The 23,197-nt window shown below is 48.6% G+C and overlaps 2 protein-coding genes across 4 annotated transcripts in view; both read left to right on the top strand.

The window, feature by feature from the left end:
* Positions 1-12,615, top strand: part of BMS1 (BMS1 ribosome biogenesis factor) — a 45,238-nt gene extending 32,623 nt beyond the window's left edge. The window contains exons 19-23 of the mRNA XM_077350874.1: positions 335-457; positions 840-987; positions 3,942-4,117; positions 9,551-9,712; positions 11,971-12,615. Of these exons, the coding sequence (XP_077206989.1) occupies positions 335-457; positions 840-987; positions 3,942-4,117; positions 9,551-9,712; positions 11,971-12,201 (840 nt within the window). The 3' untranslated portion in view covers positions 12,202-12,615. The remainder of the gene's footprint in view (positions 1-334; positions 458-839; positions 988-3,941; positions 4,118-9,550; positions 9,713-11,970) is intronic.
* Positions 12,616-15,335: 2,720 nt separating this feature from the next.
* The window catches only part of LOC143843979 (heparan-alpha-glucosaminide N-acetyltransferase-like), a 271,359-nt gene continuing 263,497 nt past the window's right edge, over positions 15,336-23,197 (top strand). For 2 of the 3 annotated variants that reach the window (XM_077350872.1, XM_077350871.1), the window contains exons 1-2: positions 15,336-15,674; positions 19,985-20,079. In XM_077350872.1, the coding sequence (XP_077206987.1) occupies positions 15,611-15,674; positions 19,985-20,079 (159 nt within the window). In that variant the 5' untranslated portion in view covers positions 15,336-15,610. The remainder of the gene's footprint in view (positions 15,675-19,984; positions 20,080-23,197) is intronic. The other variant, XM_077350869.1, reaches the window with a different exon arrangement.

Below are 23,197 nucleotides of genomic sequence, written 5' to 3'. Positions count from 1 at the left end.
AGAGAGCCAGGTTTCATTCCCCCTTCCCTCCTCCACATACAGCCAGGCCAGGGACAATGGGGCAGTTGTAGTCCTGTTCAAGCTGTTCTGGCAGAGCAGTTCTCTCAGAGCTCTCTCAACCCCACCTACCTCACAGGGAGTCTGTTGTGGGGAAAGGTGTTTGCAAACTGCTTTGAGACTCCTTCTGGTAATGTGGCTTGGCTGCTAGTAGTTCATGGCTCCCCGAGCATAATGAACTAGGAACTGGGCTATCTGCTTTCAAGTCGGGCATCTGGTTATTTAATGCTGGGTGGAGCCGACAGATCTAGCAGTTCCCACTGCCCTTTTCTTTCAGCCTGATTTCCGGGTAGCCGCTACTGGCGTCGTGCTTGACTTAGACAAGTCAGTAAAAGTTGTGAAGAAATTAAAACTGACTGGCTTCCCATTCAAGATTTACAAGAATACGGCCTTCATCAAGGTAGGTACTTTAAAAGATGATCTGCAGACATACGAAAGCAACATTTCCAGTCTTTCTGAGGGCAGATGAAATCCTGCTATGATACCGCATTGGCCAAGGGCTTCGACGGGAGTGGAACTCTGTCTGGTGCATCAGACATTCCATGGGTCGAATTTGAGTAAAAGCTATTTTGGAATCTGAGGAGATTTTCAAAATCAACTCCTAATATCACATCAGATTCTGCTGTTAAAAGAGAGATCCCACTGAGATTGAAGCCCCCACTCTGCATAAATGTAATTATTGTGTTTGTACAGTTTTTTTCTTCTGAACTGTCCAGAAAGTGCCACAGGGTAAATGGGCAGCCTTTTCACAGACCCCTTCATTACTTGTTTGTGGCCTACAGGGGATGTTTAACTCTGTCCTGGAAGTGGCCAAGTTCGAAGGTGCGGCCCTCCGGACCGTGAGCGGAATCCGTGGACAGATCAAGAAGGCGCTGCGGACGCCTGAGGGGGCTTTCCGGGCCACCTTTGAAGATAAGCTGCTGATGAGCGGTAAGCAGAATCGCTCCTGGTCCGTGTGGGAAACGGATTGATTGCTGTGTCAGGTTTGCATCCCCCAAGTCCTGTCCATGCGACTCGTTTCACAGTTATTTCTGGGATGGTCAATAGTCATAATGGTAACTCAAGTGGATTCATGTATGCAGGGTGAACTGTTGGTCTGAAACGACACCATTCTTTAAAGCAGGGGTAGTCAAACTGTGGCCCTCCAGATGTCCATGGACTACAATTCCCAGGAGCCCCCTGCCAGCGAATGCTGGCAGGGGGCTCCTGGGAATTGTAGTCCATGGACATCTGGAGGGCCGCAGTTTGACTACCCCTGTTGTATAGCATCAGTGGGCCAAAATAACCCCTGGTGGGTTTTGTGGTGACCTTCAGCCTGTTTTCCTTCACCTCGTGGCAGAACTGCCGAGGTCAAACTGCAGCTAATGCTGGCAGGGGCTACTAGGAATTGTAGTCCATGGACATCTGGAGGGCCACAGTTTGACTACCCCTGCTTTAAAGCTACCAAATTAGGGTTAGAAGTTGTCTTCACGTTTGTCCATAATCTGTATCTGTACCATAAATAAAGCTGGAGAGGGATGGTGGCAGCGGGGGCATGATACCAACGTTCATCCCTGTCCCGACCAGCCTCACCAGGCTGCAGTGAGGCCTTGGCGGGGCTGCCTCAGTGGGTGACGGGGAGGCCGGTAGTGCTCGCCAAGGTTTGCCCCTGCCCTGACCAGCCTCACTGCGGCCTTCTGAGGTCATGGTGGGGCTACCTGTGTTGGTGATGGGGAGGTGGGTAATGCTCTCCAGAGTTCGCCGCTGACCCGACCAGTCTTGCTGCGGTCTCTTGAGGCCTTGGCGGAGCGGCATGTATGGGTGACTGGGATGCGGGTAGTGCTCGAGAGTTTGCCCCTGCCCAGACCAGCCACAGTGGGGCCTTGGCGGGGCTCCCTGCGTGGCTGAGTGGTAGACGGTAGTGGGTAGAGGCGAACTCGGGTAAGCACCACACACCTCCCTCTGACACGGCCAGGAAGCCCCGCCTAGGCTGTACTAGGCCGCAGTGGGGCTGGTCAGGACAGGGGCAGATTCTGGCGAGCTCTACACACCTCCCTCTCACCCACCCAGGCAGCCCCGTGAAGAGCTCACTAGGCCGCAGTGAGGCTGGTAGGGATAGGGGCGAACTCTGGCGAGCACTACCCGCCTCCCCCTCAACCACCAAGGGAGCCCCGCCAAGGCCTCACTGCGGCCTGGTGAGGCTGCTCAGGGCAGGGGCGAACTCTGGCGAGCGCTACCCACCTACCACTCACCCACACAGGCAGCTTTGCCAAAGCCTCAGGAGACCGCAGTGGGACGGTCGGGTCAGCGGCGAACTCTGGAGAGCATTACCCACCTACCTCCCATACACCCAGGCAGCCCCGCCAAGACCTCACTGCGGCCTGGTGAGGCTGCTCGGGGCAGGGGCGAACTCTGGCAAGCACTACCCCCCTCACTGTCACACAAAAAGGCAGCCCCACCAAGGCCTCAAGAGGCCACAGTGAGACTGCTCTCACCTGGTGGGGGGGCCTTGTGAGCCTTTGCAAGGGCTGCCTGGGTGGATTAGGGAGAGCCAGGGAGTGCCCGCCGGAGCTCGCCCTCACCTCGACCAGCCTTGCTGTGGCCTGCTGAGGCCTTGAAGGGGCTGTGGTAGGTGTGGGGGAGGCTGGCAGTGTGAGTCAGAGTTCGCCCCTGCCCTGCCCTGCCCTGCGTGGTTGCGCCCGCTGTCACGCCGCTGCCAGCACCGCCCTCCCCGCGGCGCGGCGCAGCGCTGGCTGCGCCCGGACGGAACGACCGCTTCGGCAGCCGAATCGCACAACCCTACTCCTCATTCACCCTGGCTGCCCCGCCAAGGCCTTACCAGGCTGCACTGATACTGGTCAGGGCAGGGGCCAACTCTAGCGAGCACTACACCCCTCCCCCTCACCTACCCAGGCAGCCCCGCCAAAACCTCACAAGGCCTCATTGAGGCAGGTTGGGGCAGGGGCAGACTCCGGCAAGCACTCCTTGCCTTCCTCTAACCCACCAAGGCAGCCCCGTGAAGGTCTCACGAAGCCGCAGGGAGGCTGGTTGGTTTGAGTGGGAGCTCAGACGGGCTTTTCCCACCTACCCACCCACGGCCTCACCAGGCCACAGTGAGGCTGATCTGGGCATGGGCAGACTCTGGTGAGCACAACCCATTTCCCCGGCAGCCCTGCCAAGAAATCACCAGGTCTCAGTGAGGTTGGTCAGGTCAGGGGCGAACTCTGGCGAGCACTCCCCGCCTCCCCTTCCCCCTCCCTGCCTCCCCACCTGGAGAATGTTCAGCCTGGAGAAGAGGAGGCTGAGAGGGAACATGTTTGCTCTCTTTAAGTATTTGAAAAGTTGTCACTTGGAGGAGGGTCGGGAGCAGTTGCCATTGGCAGCAGACCTTCAGGGCCTTCAGTAATGAGTTTAAACTACATGTAGAATGGGTAGCGAAATTCTAGTATAGTAGCGAAATTAACTCTTACTCCAAGCTGGCATTCAGCAGTTTTTGGTTCGCAAATGCTAAATTAGTCCCCTAAGGACAAAACATCATAATTATACAGTTCTCCTTTTAAAATTAGAGCTAAAAGCCCAATTTGGACACGGGATGTTTCTGTCTCCTTTGCTCAAGAATATTTGGAGGGAGGTCCCCATCTTCCTGTGTTGGTTGTTGAAAGTATTTGTGTAGAAGCAAAGACAGTCAGCTGGTTCACAGACGATGGGCCTGGTGTTGACAGGCCACAGAATGAGATGGTAGGAAGGATTGCATTACTCTGGCTGTTGGGGGGTAAAGTTCAATACCTACTTCCTTCTGTGCATCCTGGGATTCAGGTTATTTTTTCTCTGTTAGCAGCTCTGCACAGTTCACCCACTGAGAGCCCCTGCATTCAAAGCTTTAAACCTTTCTCTTTGCATTCCAGATATCGTCTTCATGCGGACCTGGTACCCTGTCTCCCTCCCAGCCTTCTACAATCCGGTCACTTCATTACTGAAGCCCGTGGGTGAAAAGGATTCTTGGTCCGGAATGAAAACGACGGGGCAATTGAGGCGCGAGAGGGGGATCAGGTTAAAACCAAACAAGGATTCAATCTATAAGGTAATGTCCTGGAGTCAAGATTGAGAGGCTGTGGTGCCAACAGAGGGGAGGAGTTGGGAGACCTGGGTTCAGACCCCTGCTGTGCCATGGAGCTCTCTGTAGGCCTAGGGCTGGTGATAACTTCAGCCTAACCTTCCTTCCGAGGGTGCTATGAAGATGCAATGGGGGCAGGGGAATCATGCACTCTACCCTGCGTTTCTTGGAGGAAGGATGAGATGAAAGCAGTTTGTTTACCCAGCTGGAATCTAATGGAAAATCCAAATCCATTGTGTTTTTAAGTGTAGAACAAAGTTCGAGTCCATTGGTACCTTTAAGACCAAAAAAGTTTAATTCTTTGTGTAAGCTTTTGTGTGCAGGCACACATCTTCTGATAGTGAACAAGGGTGCATGCACTTGTAAACTTATACTGGGAGTTAAACTTCATTGGTCTTAAAGCAGTGGTCCCCAACCTGCGGTCTGCAGCCCGGCGCCGGGCCGCAAAGGCCAGGGCACTGGGCCGCGGTTCCCTCTCCCTGCCCCCCCCCCGCAGTAAAAAACTTCCCAGGCCGCAAGCTTGCGGCCCGGGAAGCTTCTTACTGCGGGAGGGGGGGGAGGGAATCAGGGCCGCGCCGCGCATTGCGCATGCGTGGCCCGGCCGCGCATGCGCACATTGCGGCATGCGCAATTTCGGCCGCGCAGCGAGCATGTGCGCATGCGCTGCGTGGCTGGGGCAGTTGCCCTGCCGGTCCCCAGCCGAAAAAAGGTTGGGGACCACTGTCTTAAAGGACTCAAGCTTTGTCCTGTCACTTCAGACAAACCATCTGAATCTATCTTTTAAAATGTAGCTATTCCTGTTAGCAGCAGAGGATACGACTCTAAATAATGGATTCATAGAATCATAGAGTTGTAAGGGACCTCCAGGGTCATCTAATCCAACACCCTGCACTGTGCAGGAACTCACATCTACCTGCCCACCCACAGTTACCCCAATTTCTTGCCCAAGTGATCTCTCCACCAAAACTCTCCAGAATCCAGCCAGGACTGGAGGAAATCCATCTACCATGACACTGTGGCAATTAGCAGTTCCCTGGGTATGCAAGGAAGGGCCACAAGAGACGAACACTGGCACATCCTGCCCACCCACTCACAATCTGTTTAAGTTCATCAAATCAGCATTTCTGTCAGTTGACTATCTAGCCTCTGCTTTAAAACTTCCCAAGGAGAACCCACCACCTCCTGAGGAAGCCTGTTCCACTGAGGAACAGCTCTAACTGCCAGGAACTTCTTCCGGAATGTTTAGCTGAAAATTCTTTTGAATTAATTTCTACCCATTGGTTCTGGTCCAACCTTCTGGAGAAACAGAAAACAACCCTGCTCCATCTTCTATATGACAGCCCTTCAAGTATTTGAAGGTGGTTATCATATTACTTCTTGTCACCTTCTCTCCAGGCTAAACAGAACAAGCTCCCTCCGCCTTTCCTCATACTTGGTCTTGAACTGCCTCACCATTTTTGTAGCCCTCCTCTGGATACTCTCCAGTTTCTCTACATTTTTCTTCAGTTGTGGTGCCCCAAACTGAACACAGTGTTCCAAGTGAGGTCTAACCACAGCGGAATACAGCGGTAACATCACCTCATGTGACCTGGACACTATACTTCTTTTAATACAACCCAGAATTCCATTTTCCTTTTTAGCTACCGAGTTACACAGCTGAGTCATGTTCAGTGTATGGTCTACTAAGACCCCCAGATCCTTTTCACATGTATTACTGCCAAGGCAAGTCTCACCTGTCCTATAGTGATGCATTTGTTTTTTCCTACCTAAAAGCTGAACTTTACATTTTTCACTATTAAGATTCATTTTATTCATTTTAGCCCGATTTTTCCAGCCTGTCAAGATCATCCTGATTCTTTCTTCTGGCGTGTTTGCCAGTTTAGTGTCATCTGCAAATTTAATAAGCACCCCCTCTATTCCTTCATCCAAATCATTTATGAATATGTTGAACAACATAGGGCCCAAAACAGATCCCTGAGGCACTCCACGTGTCACTCCTCTCCAAGAAATGACGAACCATTAACTAGTACCCTTTGGGTGCGATCTGTCAACCAGTTCTCAATCCACCTAACAGTAATAGGATCCATACCACATTCTGCTATCTTGTCAATAAGAGTACCATGCAGAACCTTGAAATCAACACATGTCCACAGCATTCCCGTGACCTAGCAGGGTAGTAAGGTCAGTCTAACATGACTTGTTCTTGAGAAAGCCATGCTGAATCTTAGTAATTACAGCCATCTGCTCTAGTTGGTCATGGGTTCATGATGATTTGTTCTAAAATCTTGCCAGCTATAGACATAGAATCATAGAATCATAGAGTTGGAAGGGGCCATACAGGCCATCTAGTCCAACCCCCTGCTCAACGCAGGATCAGCCCTAAGCATCCTAAAGCATCCAAGAAAAGTGTGTATCCAACCTTTGCTTGAAGACTGCCAGTGAGGGGGAGCTCACCACCTCCTTAGGCAGCCTATTCCACTGCTGAACTACTCTGACTGTGAAAAACTTTTTCCTGATATCTAGCCTATATCGTTGTACTTGAAGTTTAAACCCATTACTGCGTGTCCTCGCCTCTGCAGCCAGCAGAAACAGCATCCTGCCCTCCTCCAAGTGACAACCTTTCAAATACTTAAAGAGGGCTATCATGTCCCCTCTCAACCTCCTTTTCTCCAGGCTGAACATTCCCAAGTCCCTCAACCTATCTTCATAGGGCTTGGTCCCTTGGCCCCAGATCATCTTCGTCGCTCTCCTCTGTACCCTTTCAATTTTATCGATGTCCTTCTTGAAGTGAGGCCTCCAGAACTGCACACAGTACTCCAGGTGTGGTCTGACCAGTGCCGTATACAATGGGACTATGACATCTTGTGATTTTGATGTGACATCAATCTGACGTGTCAGTAGTTACCTGGGCCCTCCTTTTTCCCCTTGTCAGAAATAATGGACAGAGGCTCAGAAATAGCATCTGCAAGTTCTTTTAGTACCCTTGGGTGCAATTCATCTAGCCCAGAAGATTTGGTTTCATTTAAAGAAACTAGGTGTTTATGGACTACCCCTACAGTGATCCTAGGCCAGAACTCCCATCCCTCCTCACATGAAATGATTTTGTCATGTTGAGCATGATTCCCCTTGCAAGAGAAGACTGAAGAGAAGTAGGAATTGAGCAGTTCAGCCCATTCTTCATCACCTGCTATAATGTCATTTTCTATACCCCACAGTGATCCTAAAGGTAAAGGTATCCCCCCTTGGGGTGATGCCCTGTAGCGTTTTCATGGCAGACTCAATACGGGGTAGTTTGCCAGTGCCTTCCCCAGTCATGACCGTTTACCCCCCAGCAAGCTGGGTACTCATTTTGCCGACCTCGGAAGAATGGAAGGCTGAGTCAACCTTGAGCTGGCTGCTGGGATCGAACTCCCAGCCTCATGGTCAGAGCTTCAGACAGCATGTCAGCTGCCTCACCACCCTGCACCACAAGAGGCTCTTACAGTGATCCTGCCATGTCCCTATTCTTTTTTTTGAATATAACTAAAGAACCCTTTCTTGTTGTTTTTAGCATTTCTTCCTAGCCTAAGCTTGCACTGAACTTTAGCTTTTCTAATACTCTCCCTACAAGCATTGTTTATTTTTTTATATTCCTCCTTGATTATAAGGTCCCCCTCTCATTTCCTAAATGAGTCTTTTTTTATTATGCAATTATTTTGAAAGCTGTTTCTGGAGCCATCCTGATTTCTTTCGGTTCTTCCCAGTTTTCCTTCTCAAGGGAATTGTCTGTGATTGTGCCCTCAGTATTTCACTTTTGAGAAACTTCCAACCTTCTTGGACTCCCATCACCTCATGTTTTTCTGACCATGGGATTCTACCCAACGTAATTTTAAGTTTGTTAAATTTTGCTCTCCTGACATCAAGCCTGTATGTAGAGCTTTTCTCTCCCCCAAGATCATAAAGTCCCCAATCACTGCTACCAGGCGCACCCACAACTTTTACCTCGTCATCCAGTTGTTCTATTTTGGCAGGAATCAAGTCGAAAATAGCAGACTCCCCCCCCCCCCCCCGGTTGCCCCTTCCACTTTCTGGGAAATGAAGTTGTCAGCAAGACAAGTCAAGAATGTATTGGACTTTTTCATTTTTAGCAGAGCTGGTCTTCCCAACAGTTATCTGAGTGATTGAAATCTCCCATGACCATTAGGTCCTGTCTCTCTGAGAACTTTGTAATCTGGTCTAGGAGCATCTCAGATAAGTCCTCTGCCTTGCCTGGTGGTCTATTGCAAACCCCCACTATAATACCACTATTATTTCCTACTGCTTTTATTTTTACCCAAAGACTTTCAGCTTAACTCTCATGCTCGGACACATATATTTCCTCACATATATTCTTACCATATAGTGCTACTCCTCCCCCTTTTAAAATAAGTTGTACCTCTCAATCCCATTATTCCAATTGTGAGAGTTCTCCCGGTAGAAGAGCCTCACCACGATAGCATGATCCATGGTCCAAAAACCCCAAACTTTCCCGATGACACCAAAGACAGCCAGTCATTTATCTTCATTATTTTTCTTTCCCTTCCTAAGCTTCAGTCATTAACAGGAAGAACTGACAAAAGCACACTACTGCACTGGGCATTATAATTTGTTCCTGCATGAATGAGAAGGAAGGAATATCTGTCCATGGGCTTTACAAGTCTTTCCACCCTTTCCATGACTTCCTTGATTCTTGCGACAGGTAGACAAGCCATACCTTTGGCTTCTATTCCTCTCAATAAGGAATCCCCAGTTAGCAGCATGCATCTGCTAGTCCTAATACATTGGGGATCAGAAGAGCTAATGCTCTCATCCCCGGGGACCCGTGGAACAGGGGGCCCCTGAGCTTCAGGGGAGTTGGGGAAATGCCCTTGTGGTCCAGTGTCACTATCTACAGGCAGAACCTGGAAATGATTTTTGAGAATCAGGCAGAACATCTCCTTATTTTTCAACACCTCTGGGTAATGTTCTTCCATCCGTTGTCCTCTTGCATTGGGTTCTCCTCTAACTGGTTAGACGCCTCTCCCACCTCTCCCAATTGCCCTCCCGAAAGTGCTCCATGAATTCAGCAGTGGCATCAGCTGCCTAGGAAAGTGGTGAGCTCCCCCTTGTCAGGGACACTCGAGGCTGATCCTGCATTGAGCCGGGGGTGGGACGATGGCCTCTTGTGCATCCTTCCAGCTTTTATGATTCTGTTGAGCTTTAAGCATTCCTTTTCTGGCTCAGGAAGCAGACATGGAGATGTTCTTGAAAGGGGGGGGGGAGCGCAGTCAAAAGATTGTCATTCCATAATCTTGTTTTGTCAGCTATGATGGTCAAAGAGTGAATATGTTTTAAAAAGCATCAGGAGTTGTGACTCTTCCACTTTCACATTGCCATTTCTAGGACATCGTACGAGAGAAGAAGCATTTCAACAAACTGCACATCCCCAAGGCCCTTCAGAAGGCCCTGCCATTTAAGAACAAGCCTAAGAATCAGGAGAAAAAAACCAAGGTCACAAAGGACAAATGGAGACCAGCTGTGATCAGGGAGCCTCATGAAAAGAAAGTAAGTCTCCTCCCTCCCTGGTCCTATGTTTTGCCTCTTTTTTAAAAGATCTTTGTTTAAACACAATTAACATAGCAAACAAGTCCTATACAGCCCCACACCCCTTTCTCTTCCCTAAGGCATCCTAATTAGCAGAGTAGGAAAGAAAGAAAAGGAAAGCAGGGCAGGATCATCGGGAAAGTCAAGTGCATCATTATGGATTCATTTATACAGAGAGTAAAGGGGAAGAGAGATCCATGCTCAGATAGGCACAAGAATTCATGCCAAATGGAGGCGAAGGTTCAGAGATCTTCTCACCTGTTCTGTGCTCTCTTGTACAAAGGTCTAGCTAGCATATCACTGACTCAGCAGTCTATAGAGGGAGATACTAAGATTTCCAGTATTATAAAATGATTCATTTAGCAGTTAAAGCTGCCCTTTGGCTCCAAAATATGTGGAATTTCGAGAGTACCCATAGAGTTCGTATATAACCTTCCCCCCCCCCCACACACACACACTTCTAAATTGCAATTTAGATGTTCTCTTCAAACAACAGTTGCTTAATTTTGGCAGTGAACAGTTCAGTGATACATGCTATTCCCCCCCCCCCCAATTTGTCGCATCACTTCTGAGCATTAAGATTGTATTTTCACAAAAAGTGGAAGGTCCCCAGTGTCCACTGTCACATTGCCTGGTGTCCATCAAGTGTTTTTAGAAAGTGGGCAGAATTTGGTGAGGCTGTTGGCCAATGGAGATTTGATTGTGTGTGCAGATTTTTTAAAATGGCTTAGCTGCACTGCCCCCATAGCACAAAGATTTTCACCGTGTGACTGGAGGGAAGCTGCAACGGCTATTTTGTGGCTGGTTCCACCTCCTGTGGCAGCCACCATGCTGTGTCAGAATTCCAAAGGTGCTCACAAGCTACCCAAAGAAGCAGTCTCCAGTTAGTTGGGGAAAGGGTGGGAGGGGAATTAGCTTGGAGACAGAGGAAGAGGTAAGTAACTGAGATCTCCACCTGGGTATCCCTGTGAGAACTCTTGGAAAGGTCCAGCCTGTTATTTACGAGGAATGGTTTATATGGGAAACAAAAAGAAGACAGAATAAAACCAGGGTGCACACAGCGAACATGTACAAGAGCTAACTAGGGAAATCAGGGAGGAAACAGGAAAGCGTTAATGCGATGGCTGATAATCACCAATCTTGAAGAGGTCTGTGGAAGCAGCAAGTCGAAAAGGAAACAGCCAGTCTTTTGGGAAGCAAGAGAGACGACTCCCACGCAAGTGGGGGCGGGGAGAATCCAAGAGTTCCCACATACACACACTCCTGAAGAAGCTGAGTGACATATTTATAGGGCAAAAGGTATCCCGAGGCAGGTTGACTCACTGCCAGTGGTCATTGAGCTGGTTGTTCTACCAGAGGTAGGCAAACAGGTGGGAGGGGCTTGATGGCCTCACAAGCACCAGGGGAGAGAGGGGATGGGGAAGGGGAGTAGACTTAAGCAGCTCTCGAGTGGTGCCTTTGCCCTCAGCTGCTCTGACTCGTTGGGGATCCCTGCACCAAAGGCGCATTTCAGGCTCAGTGACAGTAAAGGGTGTTTGCCCCACACTATTGCTTATGCCTGAGGGTCTGGCTTCTCTTTTGGCTGTCCTGACTCTGCTTGGTGTAGTGGCTTCTAATCTGGCAGGCCGGGTTTGCTTCCCCACTCCTCCAAATGCAGCCAGCTGGGTCACCTCGGGTTAGTCACAATCCTGTTAGAGCTGTTCCCCCAGAGCAGTCCTGTCACAGCTCGCTCAGCCCCACCTCCCTCGTAGCATGTCTGTTGTGGGGAGAGGAAGGGAAGGTGATTGTGAACCGCTTTGGGACTCCTTCAGGTAGAGAAAAGCAGCATATAAGAACCAACTCTTCTTCTTCTTCTTCAGTAATATCAGGGCTCTCTCAGCATCACCTCCCTCACAGGGTGTCTGTTGTGGGGAGAGGAAAGGGAAGGTGACTGTAAGCCGCTGTGAGACTCCTTCGGTTAGAGAAAAGTGGCATATAAGAACCAACTCTTCTTCTTCAGTAATATCAGGGCTCTCTCAGCCTCACCTCCCTCACAGGGGGTCTTGTTGTGGGGGGAGGAAAGGGAAGGTGACTGTAAGCAACTTTGGGACTCCTTCGGGTAGAGAAAAGTAGCATATAAGAACCAACTCTTCATCTTCTTCCCATCATAGCCAGTTCTTCTGCCATTTCTGGGCGTCTCTTAACACGATTATGCATCTGCTGTTCTTTGTCTCGGTCAGATTGCAGCTCTGCTCACAGCCCTGGGTACGGTGCACAACTACAAGGTGAAGAAAGCCAAAACGAAGCATCGCCAGCAGGTCAAAGACCACCTTAAGGTGAAGCAGAAAGAGGAGGAAGCAAAACTCAAGAGGCAGAAGGAAGCAAAGAAGAAACTCTTCCGGATCATTGGGCAGAGGGAGAAAAAGAGGCAGAAGTCAAGCCTGAAAGGGTCGGCAGAAAGAGACAAGTGAGTTTCCAGCTGCGGTCTGCAGGAAGCAAGGAAAGCCTCTTGCCCTGGAGTTCCCAAAAAACAGAGGAAAAAAAATTCTGAAATGGTGATGTGGACTCCTGTGAGTTTACCTTGGAGAAAAGAAGGGATACGCGCAGATGTCGTGTGAGAACCTAGAGAACTTTGCTCAAAGAACTCAAATGAACACACTTTGTACAGTGAAGGACAAACAAAAAAAATTATTTATGGTCTTTCAGGCCAAACTCTAAAGATACATTTAAAATATCAATACATGCCAAAAAATATGTTAAGAATACAGAAGCATATTTGAACCGACAGTATAAAACCTAAAAAATTCTGTAAATAAATTTGTATCTGTTTTTGATTGTTTCTTCAGGGAAGGATCAAAGCATTTATTAAAGTATTTTAATATCAAGTACTGAGTGGGATTCTCTTATGATTATGTGGTTATGTGTAACCCTTGAGTAGGATTTTCTTGCTGGCCCGAATGAGAAAAGAAGGGGTTCTTTGCAAGCATGCATCTAACATTTATGCTTGAGTTACACGCTCTGTAGCAGGGGTAGTCAAACTGCGGCCCTCCAGATGTCCATGGACTACAATTCCCAGGAGCCCCCTGCCAGCGAACGCTGGCAGGGGGCTCGTGGGAATTGTAGTCCATGGACATCTGGAGGGCCGCAGTTTGACTACCCCTGCTCTGTAGAGTATCTGGTGAGGCACCTCTGCATGGATAGAAACATGTACACTTATCTGCTCCTTATGCTGTAGAACAGAACAAGTCCTGTGCGACTCGAAGAGCCTGTAAAGTCGGAAAACATGAAAACAATTTCAGTCTGCTAAGCTGTTTATTAAAACTTTGCCACATTAGACTGCTTGACAAACTGGAATAGATTCGAACCCAGTAGCTCTTTAGAAATCCATAAGATTTCAGGGTATAAGCAAAACAGGATAACTGTCTGTGTTATGAATTCTATCTGTGCTTGCAGAAGACACCTGTGCTCTGGCACTCAGCTTGGCAGAGGCAAATAAATGACAGATGGTCAAGTTGTCCAAACCTGGACCCTGTGGCTTTTCAGGGGCAAGCATGCACAGAAAACAGATCTTTACAAAAATATATGTAACATTTATTAGAACAATTTTTAGAATATCAATAAGCACTATAGATCTCTAAAAGCAAGCAGCTCAGAAAATAAATACTAGCTTTAATATATAACACAATGACTTATTGATTGATTGATTTGATTTGACGTTTAGCCCGCCACTTCCAAGAAGGCTCAGGGGGGGTTACATCAGATAAAAGTTCCCCATTAAAATACCCCCCAAATACATAATCAACAATATCCAGTCCAGTATCCAAGACATGCGTTGACATAAGGACAACTAAAAAAAAAAACCCTGAATATGAACTACAACCCTGGGGGTGGATAGGAGAACAGATTTCAGCTGCCAGTAGAATGATCCTGGAGGGGGGGTTCAGATCTTCATGGTGTGCCGGCCTCAACCATAAACCTGGCGGAAGAGCTCAGTCTTACAGGCCCTGCGGAACCCCAAAAGTTGAGTTAGATGGCACAGTCTTACAGTCAAGAAATCTCAAATTTTCTCTACAGTTCTGTCCATTCGCACATAAGCAGCTCATAGATGAGGCCTTACTTCATCAGAATCCAAACTTGCCTCTCTTTCTTCAAACCTTTTTGCTTACTAGAGGCCAAGCCTGTTGCATTCAGGAATACAACAGGTGCTAGATTGGGGGGAGGGGACTCTGCGGACATCCTCTCCCTCCCCCCCTCCCCCAGGACCGGGAAAGGCTGCAGGCAGCTGTTGGGGAATTGACTGGCAGGGGCGGCTCTCACACGGAAGGGATCTGCAGTCTCCGAGTCTCGGAGGGAAGTGGAAAGAGGAGGGGGTGGTCAGGGGTGGGGGACGGAAGGCAATTGGCTGGCCGCTGGACAGACAGGCAAGCCGGTTGGAGGAGGAGGCACTCGGACGGGATGGCCACCCGGAGTGGGTGTTAAGCACTGAGACATGCTCCTCCTCCAAGCCCTTACCAGAAATATATTATGTGGAACAGGGAGGTGAGGCTAAAGAGAGCCCTGATATTACTGCTTGGTCAGAACAGATCATTGCTGTAGCACAGGGGTAGTCAATCTGTGGTCCTCCAGATGTCCATGGACTACAATTCCCATGATCCACTGCCAGCATTTACTGGCAAGGGGTCATGGGATTTGTAGTCCATGAACATCTGGAGGACCACAGGTTGACTACCCCTGTTGTAACAAGCCCAAGGTCACCTAGCTGGTTGCATGTGGGGAAGCGAGGAATCAAACTGACTTGCCATATTAGAAGTCTGCACTCCTAACCACTACACCAAGCTGGCTCTCTACACCAAACTGCCACCAACTATTTGATGGGCAGTGCATTTTTTTAACGTCTTGACAGCAGCTACCACCCCCAGCACAAGGGTCTTCATTGTGGTCCTGGAGAGAAGTTCCAGCAGCCATTTTGTATCTTTGCCCATGATGGTGTGCCAGAATTTCAAAGATGTCTTTTGCCATTAAAAAGTGAAGGACCGTGCTCTGCTGTCTCTGAGGTCTCAGGCCATTTGCATCCCCTGCCCCTTGAACCTTTTAACTGGAGATGCCAGGTATTGGACATTCTGCGTGCCAAGTGGAGGCTCTGCCATGGAGCCCTAAGAAGATGTGTCAGGCTACATTGCAGAAGTGAAGCAGGGGATGAGTTCTTGTAATCTGTCCTTCTGCCTTTATATTGTGAGGTTCTTTCGATTACTCCCAATAAGCAGACTTCCCTGAAGGAAAATCTCTTTATTGAAATAATAGCGAGCTGATCATCATGGGGTTCTTGCTAAGACTAAAGATCCTACCTCTGCAGCCTCCTTATCTCCCCTCAACCCAATGGTTTTGACATGAAGGCATTTTCCTGACCAAGTGGCCGGGACAGATGCAGGTGCCAGCCAACCCCCAAAGATGGTGGGAAAGATGGCTATTCCCACAGCTTCAGACACTGGACCCCTCCAACTCCATCTAGCTAATTTACATTCACACTTTCTGCTGGTCAATCAACAACGGATCAAATGTTTATACAGGATCAAAGACCACAGCAATATGCAGACGGGACAGGAAACAACCTGCAGCAAGTGATGCAAGGTAAAAGTATAAAATATGGCTAAGACAGAATAGTCCTTATACAGGAAATACACGGCCAAAGCATGCAAGCAATACGTGGCAAAATCCTAACACGTTTTTGACAAATATGGGGATAGGTTTTGGAAAAAGTCACAACTTATTTGCGATTGGGGAGAGCTGAGGAATTAGCACCTGAGAACAAAGTCATTTGGCGTTTATGACCTCTGAGCTTCCTGCACAAAAAGACCTGCTGATAACAGTCTGGGGAGGAAAATGGCAGGACGGACGCAGACCATCTTGTTGCTTCTTGGAATGAGCCTTGTGCGGAACTACGCAGGTAAGAGAAACGCATGAGGTTTGCTGAGAGAGCCGTAATCCTCTGTACGGGGTTCGCATGGGTGGCGACCGGCTGTTACGATGTTTAGTCCCAGAGCAGAGCAGCCTCTGTTGATTTCTGGCAGCTGAATGGGGATTGTGAAACGCTTGCAAAAGGGCCTGCTAGTTGTACACAGGTCTGCATTACTGGGAAGACACTCCCTCCACCATTAGAGTCAGCCCCTCTGATGTTAGCTAGGAGTTAAAATGTGAGTTAAGATGCGAGGAGCCAGTTTTTAAAGGCAAGTCACCGATTAAGCTGGGAAGTCGAGGAGGGAACAGTTTCACAGTCCATAGCACTAGGCTTATTTAACGGGTGTAGAACCAAAGGAGTTGGGAGGGCCAAAGGTCATCTAGTCCACCCCACTGCACAATGCAGGAAATTCACAACTTCCTCCCCTGCTCTGTGCCCCAAAGAAGGCAGAACGCTTCGAGGAGCTCTGGGCCCATCTTGCCTGGAGGGAAATGCCATCTCAGGCTGTAGGCGTGGGCAAGCAGGGCAGGGTGGTGCCCCTCCACCAATCTGTCTGGGAAGCTGAGCCCAGTCCCTTGGTAGCTGCGACCATCATGCACCTGCCCTAGTGGGCACACCCGGGCCAGCAGCATGGGGCATTTGGGGGTGTGCAGGGCAGGCAGCTGGCTGGGTGAGTGAAATGCGGCTGCCCGCCCAGGCGGAAAAGGTTCAGCTGGAACCTGGCTGTGGCGTGGGGTGGGGAAGGCTGCAAGGGCACCAGAGAGGGGACAGAGCTATCTGGCTGCTGGGCAAGGAGGTGGGAGACCAGGCTGTCGTGTGGAACTTGCCCCTGAGAGTCCTGCCAATAGTGTGGTGTGTGGGGGGTGCCTCTTGGCCTGCATGGCTCCCCCCCCAGCAGCCAAATGTTCACAAGCACCTATGGGTGAGGGTGAGTGCTGCAGCTGCCGCCACTGGGAGTGCTACGTGTGGGATGAGCAACGCCACTGCCTCTGGGCAGGAGCACAAGGCAGTGGCAGCACTCATCCCACATGTAGCACTCCCAGTGGCGGCAGCTCTGTGGAGGTGCCCAGAGAAATGCTATGCCAGGTCTACAGCCTTCCCCTGGAGGTTGGTAACCCAGGATGGGTCTTGGCCATGATGACTGCTCCCTTAACCAAAAACGACCCCTCTAGTGTGATGGAGGTAGAGAGGCAGCATGATCTCAACAATATTCAGGACCCACTTTTTAGGAAAGATCTTTTAAACAGGAACACGCAGATGCAATGTCTAAGAAAAGTGGTCAATTCTGAGCACAGGAGATCCTTGACCCTCCTTCGTCACAAGGGCCTACCCTCTGCTTACCTGAGTGGGAAATCTGATGGGCTCCCTCTCAAGGATCGACTCTGTATCTGCAATGAGGGTCAAGTAGGGACCACAGAACACGTCTTACTTGAGTGCAAGCTGTATAATCATATTCGCACAGGGGCATTAGCACCAATGCTTATAGAATGCCCTCACGGCCTGAGAAAGCATTGCCTGCAACTATTGCTATCAGATTCAAATAATTTTTTAACCAGGAATGTAGCAAAATTTGTGTGGCTAGCCTTAAGAACTGAGAAAGACTGGGTCACTCATGTATAGAAAGTGGAGATCGGCATTACCCCGGGCATGTAACAAAGCTGCCCTTGGTGTCTTGGTTTCTAATCTGGAGAGCTGGGGTTGATTCCCTGCAACTCCACGTGCATCCAGCTGGGGGACCTTGGGCTTGTGACAGTTCTCTTGGAGCTCTTCTCACAGAGCAGTTCTGTCAGAGCTCTTCTCTTCTCAATACCTACCTAAATAAGGTGTAGACAAATGGACTGAGAGTGAACATGCTGGCTGGATCCAACCTATTACTTCTTTGCCTTCTTAAAAAACTGCCTGGTTTAGGCAGCAGCTTGGGATTGATTGAACCAACCATAACATGAATCGGTGCATGTTCCACAGCCAATGTTTTCCACCACTGTGGTACTCTGTGGCTTGTGGGGAGCCACATGCTCTCTTTCCATCAGATAAGAAGAACCACAGATCCTTCCATCCCTTGTATGAGCTGTACAGCTGACTTGTACATCCTCCCTTTCTCAACATTATTCTAGTTGAGAAACCCCTGAAACGTTCTTCGGGCTTTGAGAAACCTCAGCAGTGGTGTGATCCTGCAGAATATAGTTGGGAAGAGTTGTTGTGTACATGCCCACTTGGGACCCCTCCCCTTCCTACCCTCTCCAGACCCATCACTGGCCATTTTGGAGGGGGCTGACACGATCATATATCACCTGATAAAACATATATACAAATTAATTCCACCCCTTCCAGGGCCATCAAGAAACCTCAGGGTTTCACGAAACCCTGGTTGGGAAAGCCTGCTTCAGAAGGGGATTCAAGGTGGAACCCATCTGCCTGTCACAGAGGGAAGGGCCTGGCCCACTTTTCTGGAACAGGAAACGTGTCCCCCATTAGGAGACAGTGCTCAGAGGAGCTCAGGGATTTTTTCCCCTGCAAGGCTTCTGATTGGTCATTGAATTGTGCACATTTCTGCTTTAGCAACAGCTGCCAAACATAGCACAAAAAGCATTGCTGTGTGGCTGGAAGTCAGTTGTGACAGCCATTTTGTGGGTGGCTCCTCCTTCTGTGGCAGCCAATTTGTGACTCTGCCAGAATTGTGAAGGTGCCCGCAGGCCCTGAGCCCACTTGCAGAGAGGGGCGGTCTACAACAACAACAACAACAGCTGATGACAACAACAGTTCAGGCATACAAACACAATCAGGGATTTGGGCTGATAAGGGTTAACTGGAAGTGTGCCAAATGATTCAAAAAAGTCTTTACAATTTAGTGATACAATGATGCAAAGTCTTTACCTTCTGACAGAAGACACAGGTAGAGGGAGAGAGAGGAATCTCCCAGAGAAGGAAGTTCCAAAATTTTGTAGCCACACCTGGGGGGGAGGCCCATTCTCAGGTTGCCAACTGTCTGACCTCAGAGAATTGGGAGGTTTCAACCGATTGCCTTCAATAACAAAACTCCATTTGCAGGAAAATCTCTATTGAAAGGAACAGTGTTGCTGGCTACCCTGAAACATTGCGAAGACTAAACTTCCGCTGTCAGTTGCTCTGCCTCAACCCCCCCCCCCAGCCCATTTGAATGCAAAGATTCCAGGATGCCAGTTAGCCAGAGAGACCCAACCATCCTTCAAGGAGGCTGAGGAGGCAGCAGTGCCAGGCAACCAGACAGGACAGGAAATTCCTCACTAGCCTATTGTTTTTAGTATTATTATTATTTGGATTTATAGCCCGCCACTCCCCTAAGGCTCGTGGTGGATAACAGCACACACCCCCCCCCCCGATAAAAACCCCTAATACATAAAAACCATGCTAATACATAAACACATCAACCAACTCAACATGGCGACATTCCCCAAGGAGGAGACCAGGGATAGCCTGAAAGGACTGCAGAAGAGGGGACCCGATCTCACCAGGTGGCACCAGCCTCAGCCATAAGCCTGGTGATTCCCTAATGATTCACACCATGCAGGGGTAGTCAAACTGCGGCCCTCCAGATGTCCATGGACTACAATTCCCAGGAGCCCCTGCCAGCGAATGCTGGCAGGGGCTCCTGGGAATTGTAGTCCATGGACATCTGGAGGGCCGCAGTTTGACTACCCCTGGCCGGTAATCGATGACATGAACAGAGAACAGAGCAAAGCAATAGAAGAAATGGCAAAATCATGCCTGGTTTTACAATAACTGGAGCAACCAAGGGAAGGCCTCTGAAGATGACTGCAGTGAACAGGTAAACGGAGCTCTTCCGCCAGGTCTACAGTTGAGGCTGGGTGACAAAGACCATCATGGCCCCCCATTGGCGCGGTGGCTTCCGAGTTCCATCTGTCCCCTCCTCACCCTTCTCACCCTTCTCCCCCCTCCCAGAGGTATTGCAGGAGTTGTTAAGGATGGGACGATACTTCTGCCATATCTTTATTTTATACCGTTTAATACTGTTGTATTTTATGGTTTTTATGTCAGGGGTTTTAATGGGTTTTTTTGGGTTATATCTGACATTTGTAACCCGCCACGAGCCTTTGGGGAGTGGCAGGAAATGAATGAATGAATGAATGAATGAATGAATGAATGAATGAATGAATGAATGAATGAATGAATGAGTTTATACACACCTGCTCCCTTAGTGGAAGCTTGCTCAGAAAAATAGACACTAAACTGTCACTGTCAAAAATGCACATTTCCCCAGTCAGATGAGTTTTATTTGGAAACCCTCTCTTTGTGTGCAGATACTGAGCTGAAGCTCGACCAAGCCGTGCTCACTGTGACCAGTTTCCTTCCAGAAAGAGTTGGCGTGCTCTACGTCTCCAACGCTTGCTACGAAGTAAGTAGAAGGAACTTGGCTGATGGAAGAAGAGGTGTGACTTTTTGTGTGAGTCACTGGCTGAGCCAAGGTGAAATGAAATTGAGTGATGTTGGAACCACTGAAAGGTGCTGAATTGGTTGGGCACAACCAATATGGCGGGTGATGGGTGAGAAGTGCTGTGAAATTGCAGTTGACTTATGGTGACCCTGTAGAGCAGGGGTGGGCAAACTGTGGCCCTCCAGATGTCCGTGGACTACAATTCCCATGAACCCCTGCCAGCTGGCAGGGGCTCATGGGAATTGTAGTCCACGGACATCTGGAGGGCCACAGTTTGCCCACCCCCGCTGTAGAGTTTTCAAGGCAAGAGATGTTCAGAGGTGGTTGGCTGTTGCTTTCTGCTGTGTAGCAACCTCAGACTTCCTTGGTGGTCTCCCAGACAAGTACTAATCAGGGCCAACCCTGCTTAACTTCCAGGACCTGACAAGATTGGACTAGCCTGGACCCTCCAGGTCAGGGCATCCAACAAGATGGATTAATTTTTTAATTTAATATTTAAAGGATTTCAGAGTATAGGTTTTCTCATGGCTTACTTGAGTGTCATGGTGCACAGCTTGGAAACTATTGAGGGGGACATGGATGAATGTGCATAGCGGGTCATATGCTTCAAAAAAAGAGAGGGCATGGTGCTGTCTCAACACTGGTAGTTAGCCAGTCTGATCAGGTCTCTCTCTCTCTCTCTCTCTCTCTCTCTCTCACACACACACACACACACACACACACACACACACACACACACACACACACACTCTATCTATCTATCCATCCATTTATCCATCCATCTATCCATCTATCCATCCATCCATCCGTCCGTCCGTCCGTCCGTCCGTCCATCCATCCATCCATCCATCCATCTACTATTTATCTTTCTATTCCAAATAAGCAGATCTGTTGTGAAGTCAGAAATCGCTTTTTTGAAGAAAATAACGAACAGAAACAGGGGTTTTCTTTGCTAAAACTGACAGACAAAACTACAAGTGTATTTTTAAGCTGCCTTAGTATCCCCTCCCTGCAATTTGAATCTTGGCATGCTCATGAGTGTGCCAGGCTCTCAGTTTCCCAGTCCAAGATTTTGAGACAAAATGGATGCTAACTTTCTGACATTACAGGCGTTCCTAAGAGCATAGATTAATCCAGCAAAGTCAAAATGATAAAACACCTGTCAGACAAGGAGCTGTGAAAAACCATTGTACAATTAAGACACAGGTTAACAGCAGGTCAGAGGGAATATCACTTAACTAAATCATAGAACCATGGAAGTGGGCAAAATTATGTAAACAGGTCAAGAAAGCAATACATGGCAAGATCATGAAAACAGGCATATAGGATCTATCTGTCTGTCTGTCTAACTTCATCATTATCATCATCACCATCATCTATCTACCTACCTACCAGCTCTCCCCCATTCTGATTTTTCAATTTCAAATTTATATCCGGTCTCTCACGAAGCAAATGCAGCTAACAAGGTACAAAAGCCTTTCCAACTTTTTTACTATGGAGAAACCCCTGAAAGATTATTCAGGCTTTGAGAAACCCCAGAAGTGGCACGATTCTACAGAGCGGTGGTCCCTCTCCCCACCTACCCCCCGCAGTAAGAAACTTCCCAGGCCGCAAACAAATCGGCTGCAAAAGCTTGCGGCCCGGCAAGCTTTGTTTTGTGGGAGGGAGAGGGAAGCAGGGCCGCACATGTGCAGCCGCAAACGCCCTCCCCACCATGCGCGACCGCCCTCCCCACCACTGCTGGTCTGCAGCCCTAGAAAGGTTGCGGACCACTGCTATAGAGTATGGTTGGGAAGCAGAGCTGTGTAGATGCCCACTGGGAGCTCCTTCACTTCCCACCCCCTCCAGGCCCATCATTGGCCATTTTTTTGGGGGGGGGGAGAGAGTTTGACATGACCATATATGGTCATACCACCTGATAAATGACAAATTTAAAAATATATATTAAAATCATTAACTCCCACTCATTTAGGAAACCCTTCCAGGACCATCAAGAAACCCCAGGGTTTCATGATACCCTGGTTGAAAAAGCCTGATATAGAATAACATGATTTAAGCAAGTTAAATACCACATAAGAACTAACAACAGTGTAGAATGATGGGATTTAAAACCAGTATCAAAATATCAATATAAAAAACTGGAAGCCCCCAAACTCTGACCACTCTGAGGGAAGATGCAACCAGAGCTGAACAGAGACTGGCTGATAGAAACAAAATCAAGTGAAAACCTGTCAAAAGGGACAGAAAGAAAGAAAGAAAGAAAGGAAGAAAGGAAGGAAGGAAGGAAGGAAGGAAGGAAGGAAGGAAGGAAGGAAGGAAGGAAGGAAGGAAGGAAGGAAGGAAGGAAGGAAGGAAGAAAGAAAGAAAGAAAGAAAGAAAGAAAGAAAGAAAGAAAGAAAGAAAGAAAGAAAGAAAGAAAGAAAGAAAGAAAGAAAGAAAGAAAGAAAGAAAGAAAGAAAGAAATTGACCGCCCCCCCATAGTCTGAGTTGCAAAGAGCTGAATTAAACCTTTCCCAAGTGACACATGGTAACCATTGTATCTGAAGTAGTGTGTGTGCACATGAAAGCTCATGCCATGAATAAAAGTTTGTTGGTCTTAAAGGTGCTACTGGCCTCCATATTTGTTCTGCATGGTCACCATGTCTTCGACATAAAGCCCCGCCATCCACTCTTCCATGTGTCTTGCTGCTTGATGCCTCTAAGGAAGAAGGTGGAGACCCCCAGGAATCATGCATTGTAGCTGATCTGTCATTGATCGGGACAGCCAAAGGCTCATCTGCTTAACATGCTCTCCTAGTCTTTAACTGCCATGATGAGGCTTCAAAGTCCGTCATTTAGCCTACCATTTGAGAAGATTAAATGGAGCACTTTGGTTCTCCAGGCGGCAAAAGGTTGGCTCGATATTCTGTTCCCCTGGCAAAGGCTTCTGGGAGTTATGGGCTTCCATCATTCTGGAAAACCAATCTCCCCTTTTCAGTCAGGACCGTCACCCTCTTTGGTATTGATCCAAACGTCCGTGTTCCTTCTGACTAATAGAATTTCTGGGCGAACTAATTGTTTTCTCTCCTTTCATCTCACG

This window comes from Paroedura picta, chromosome 8 (genome assembly GCF_049243985.1).
Source record: "Paroedura picta isolate Pp20150507F chromosome 8, Ppicta_v3.0, whole genome shotgun sequence".
Taxonomy (NCBI): Eukaryota; Metazoa; Chordata; class Lepidosauria; order Squamata; family Gekkonidae; genus Paroedura; species Paroedura picta.
The sequence above is the reverse complement of the archived record's forward strand: the minus strand, read 5'-3'. Positions and strand labels throughout refer to the sequence as shown.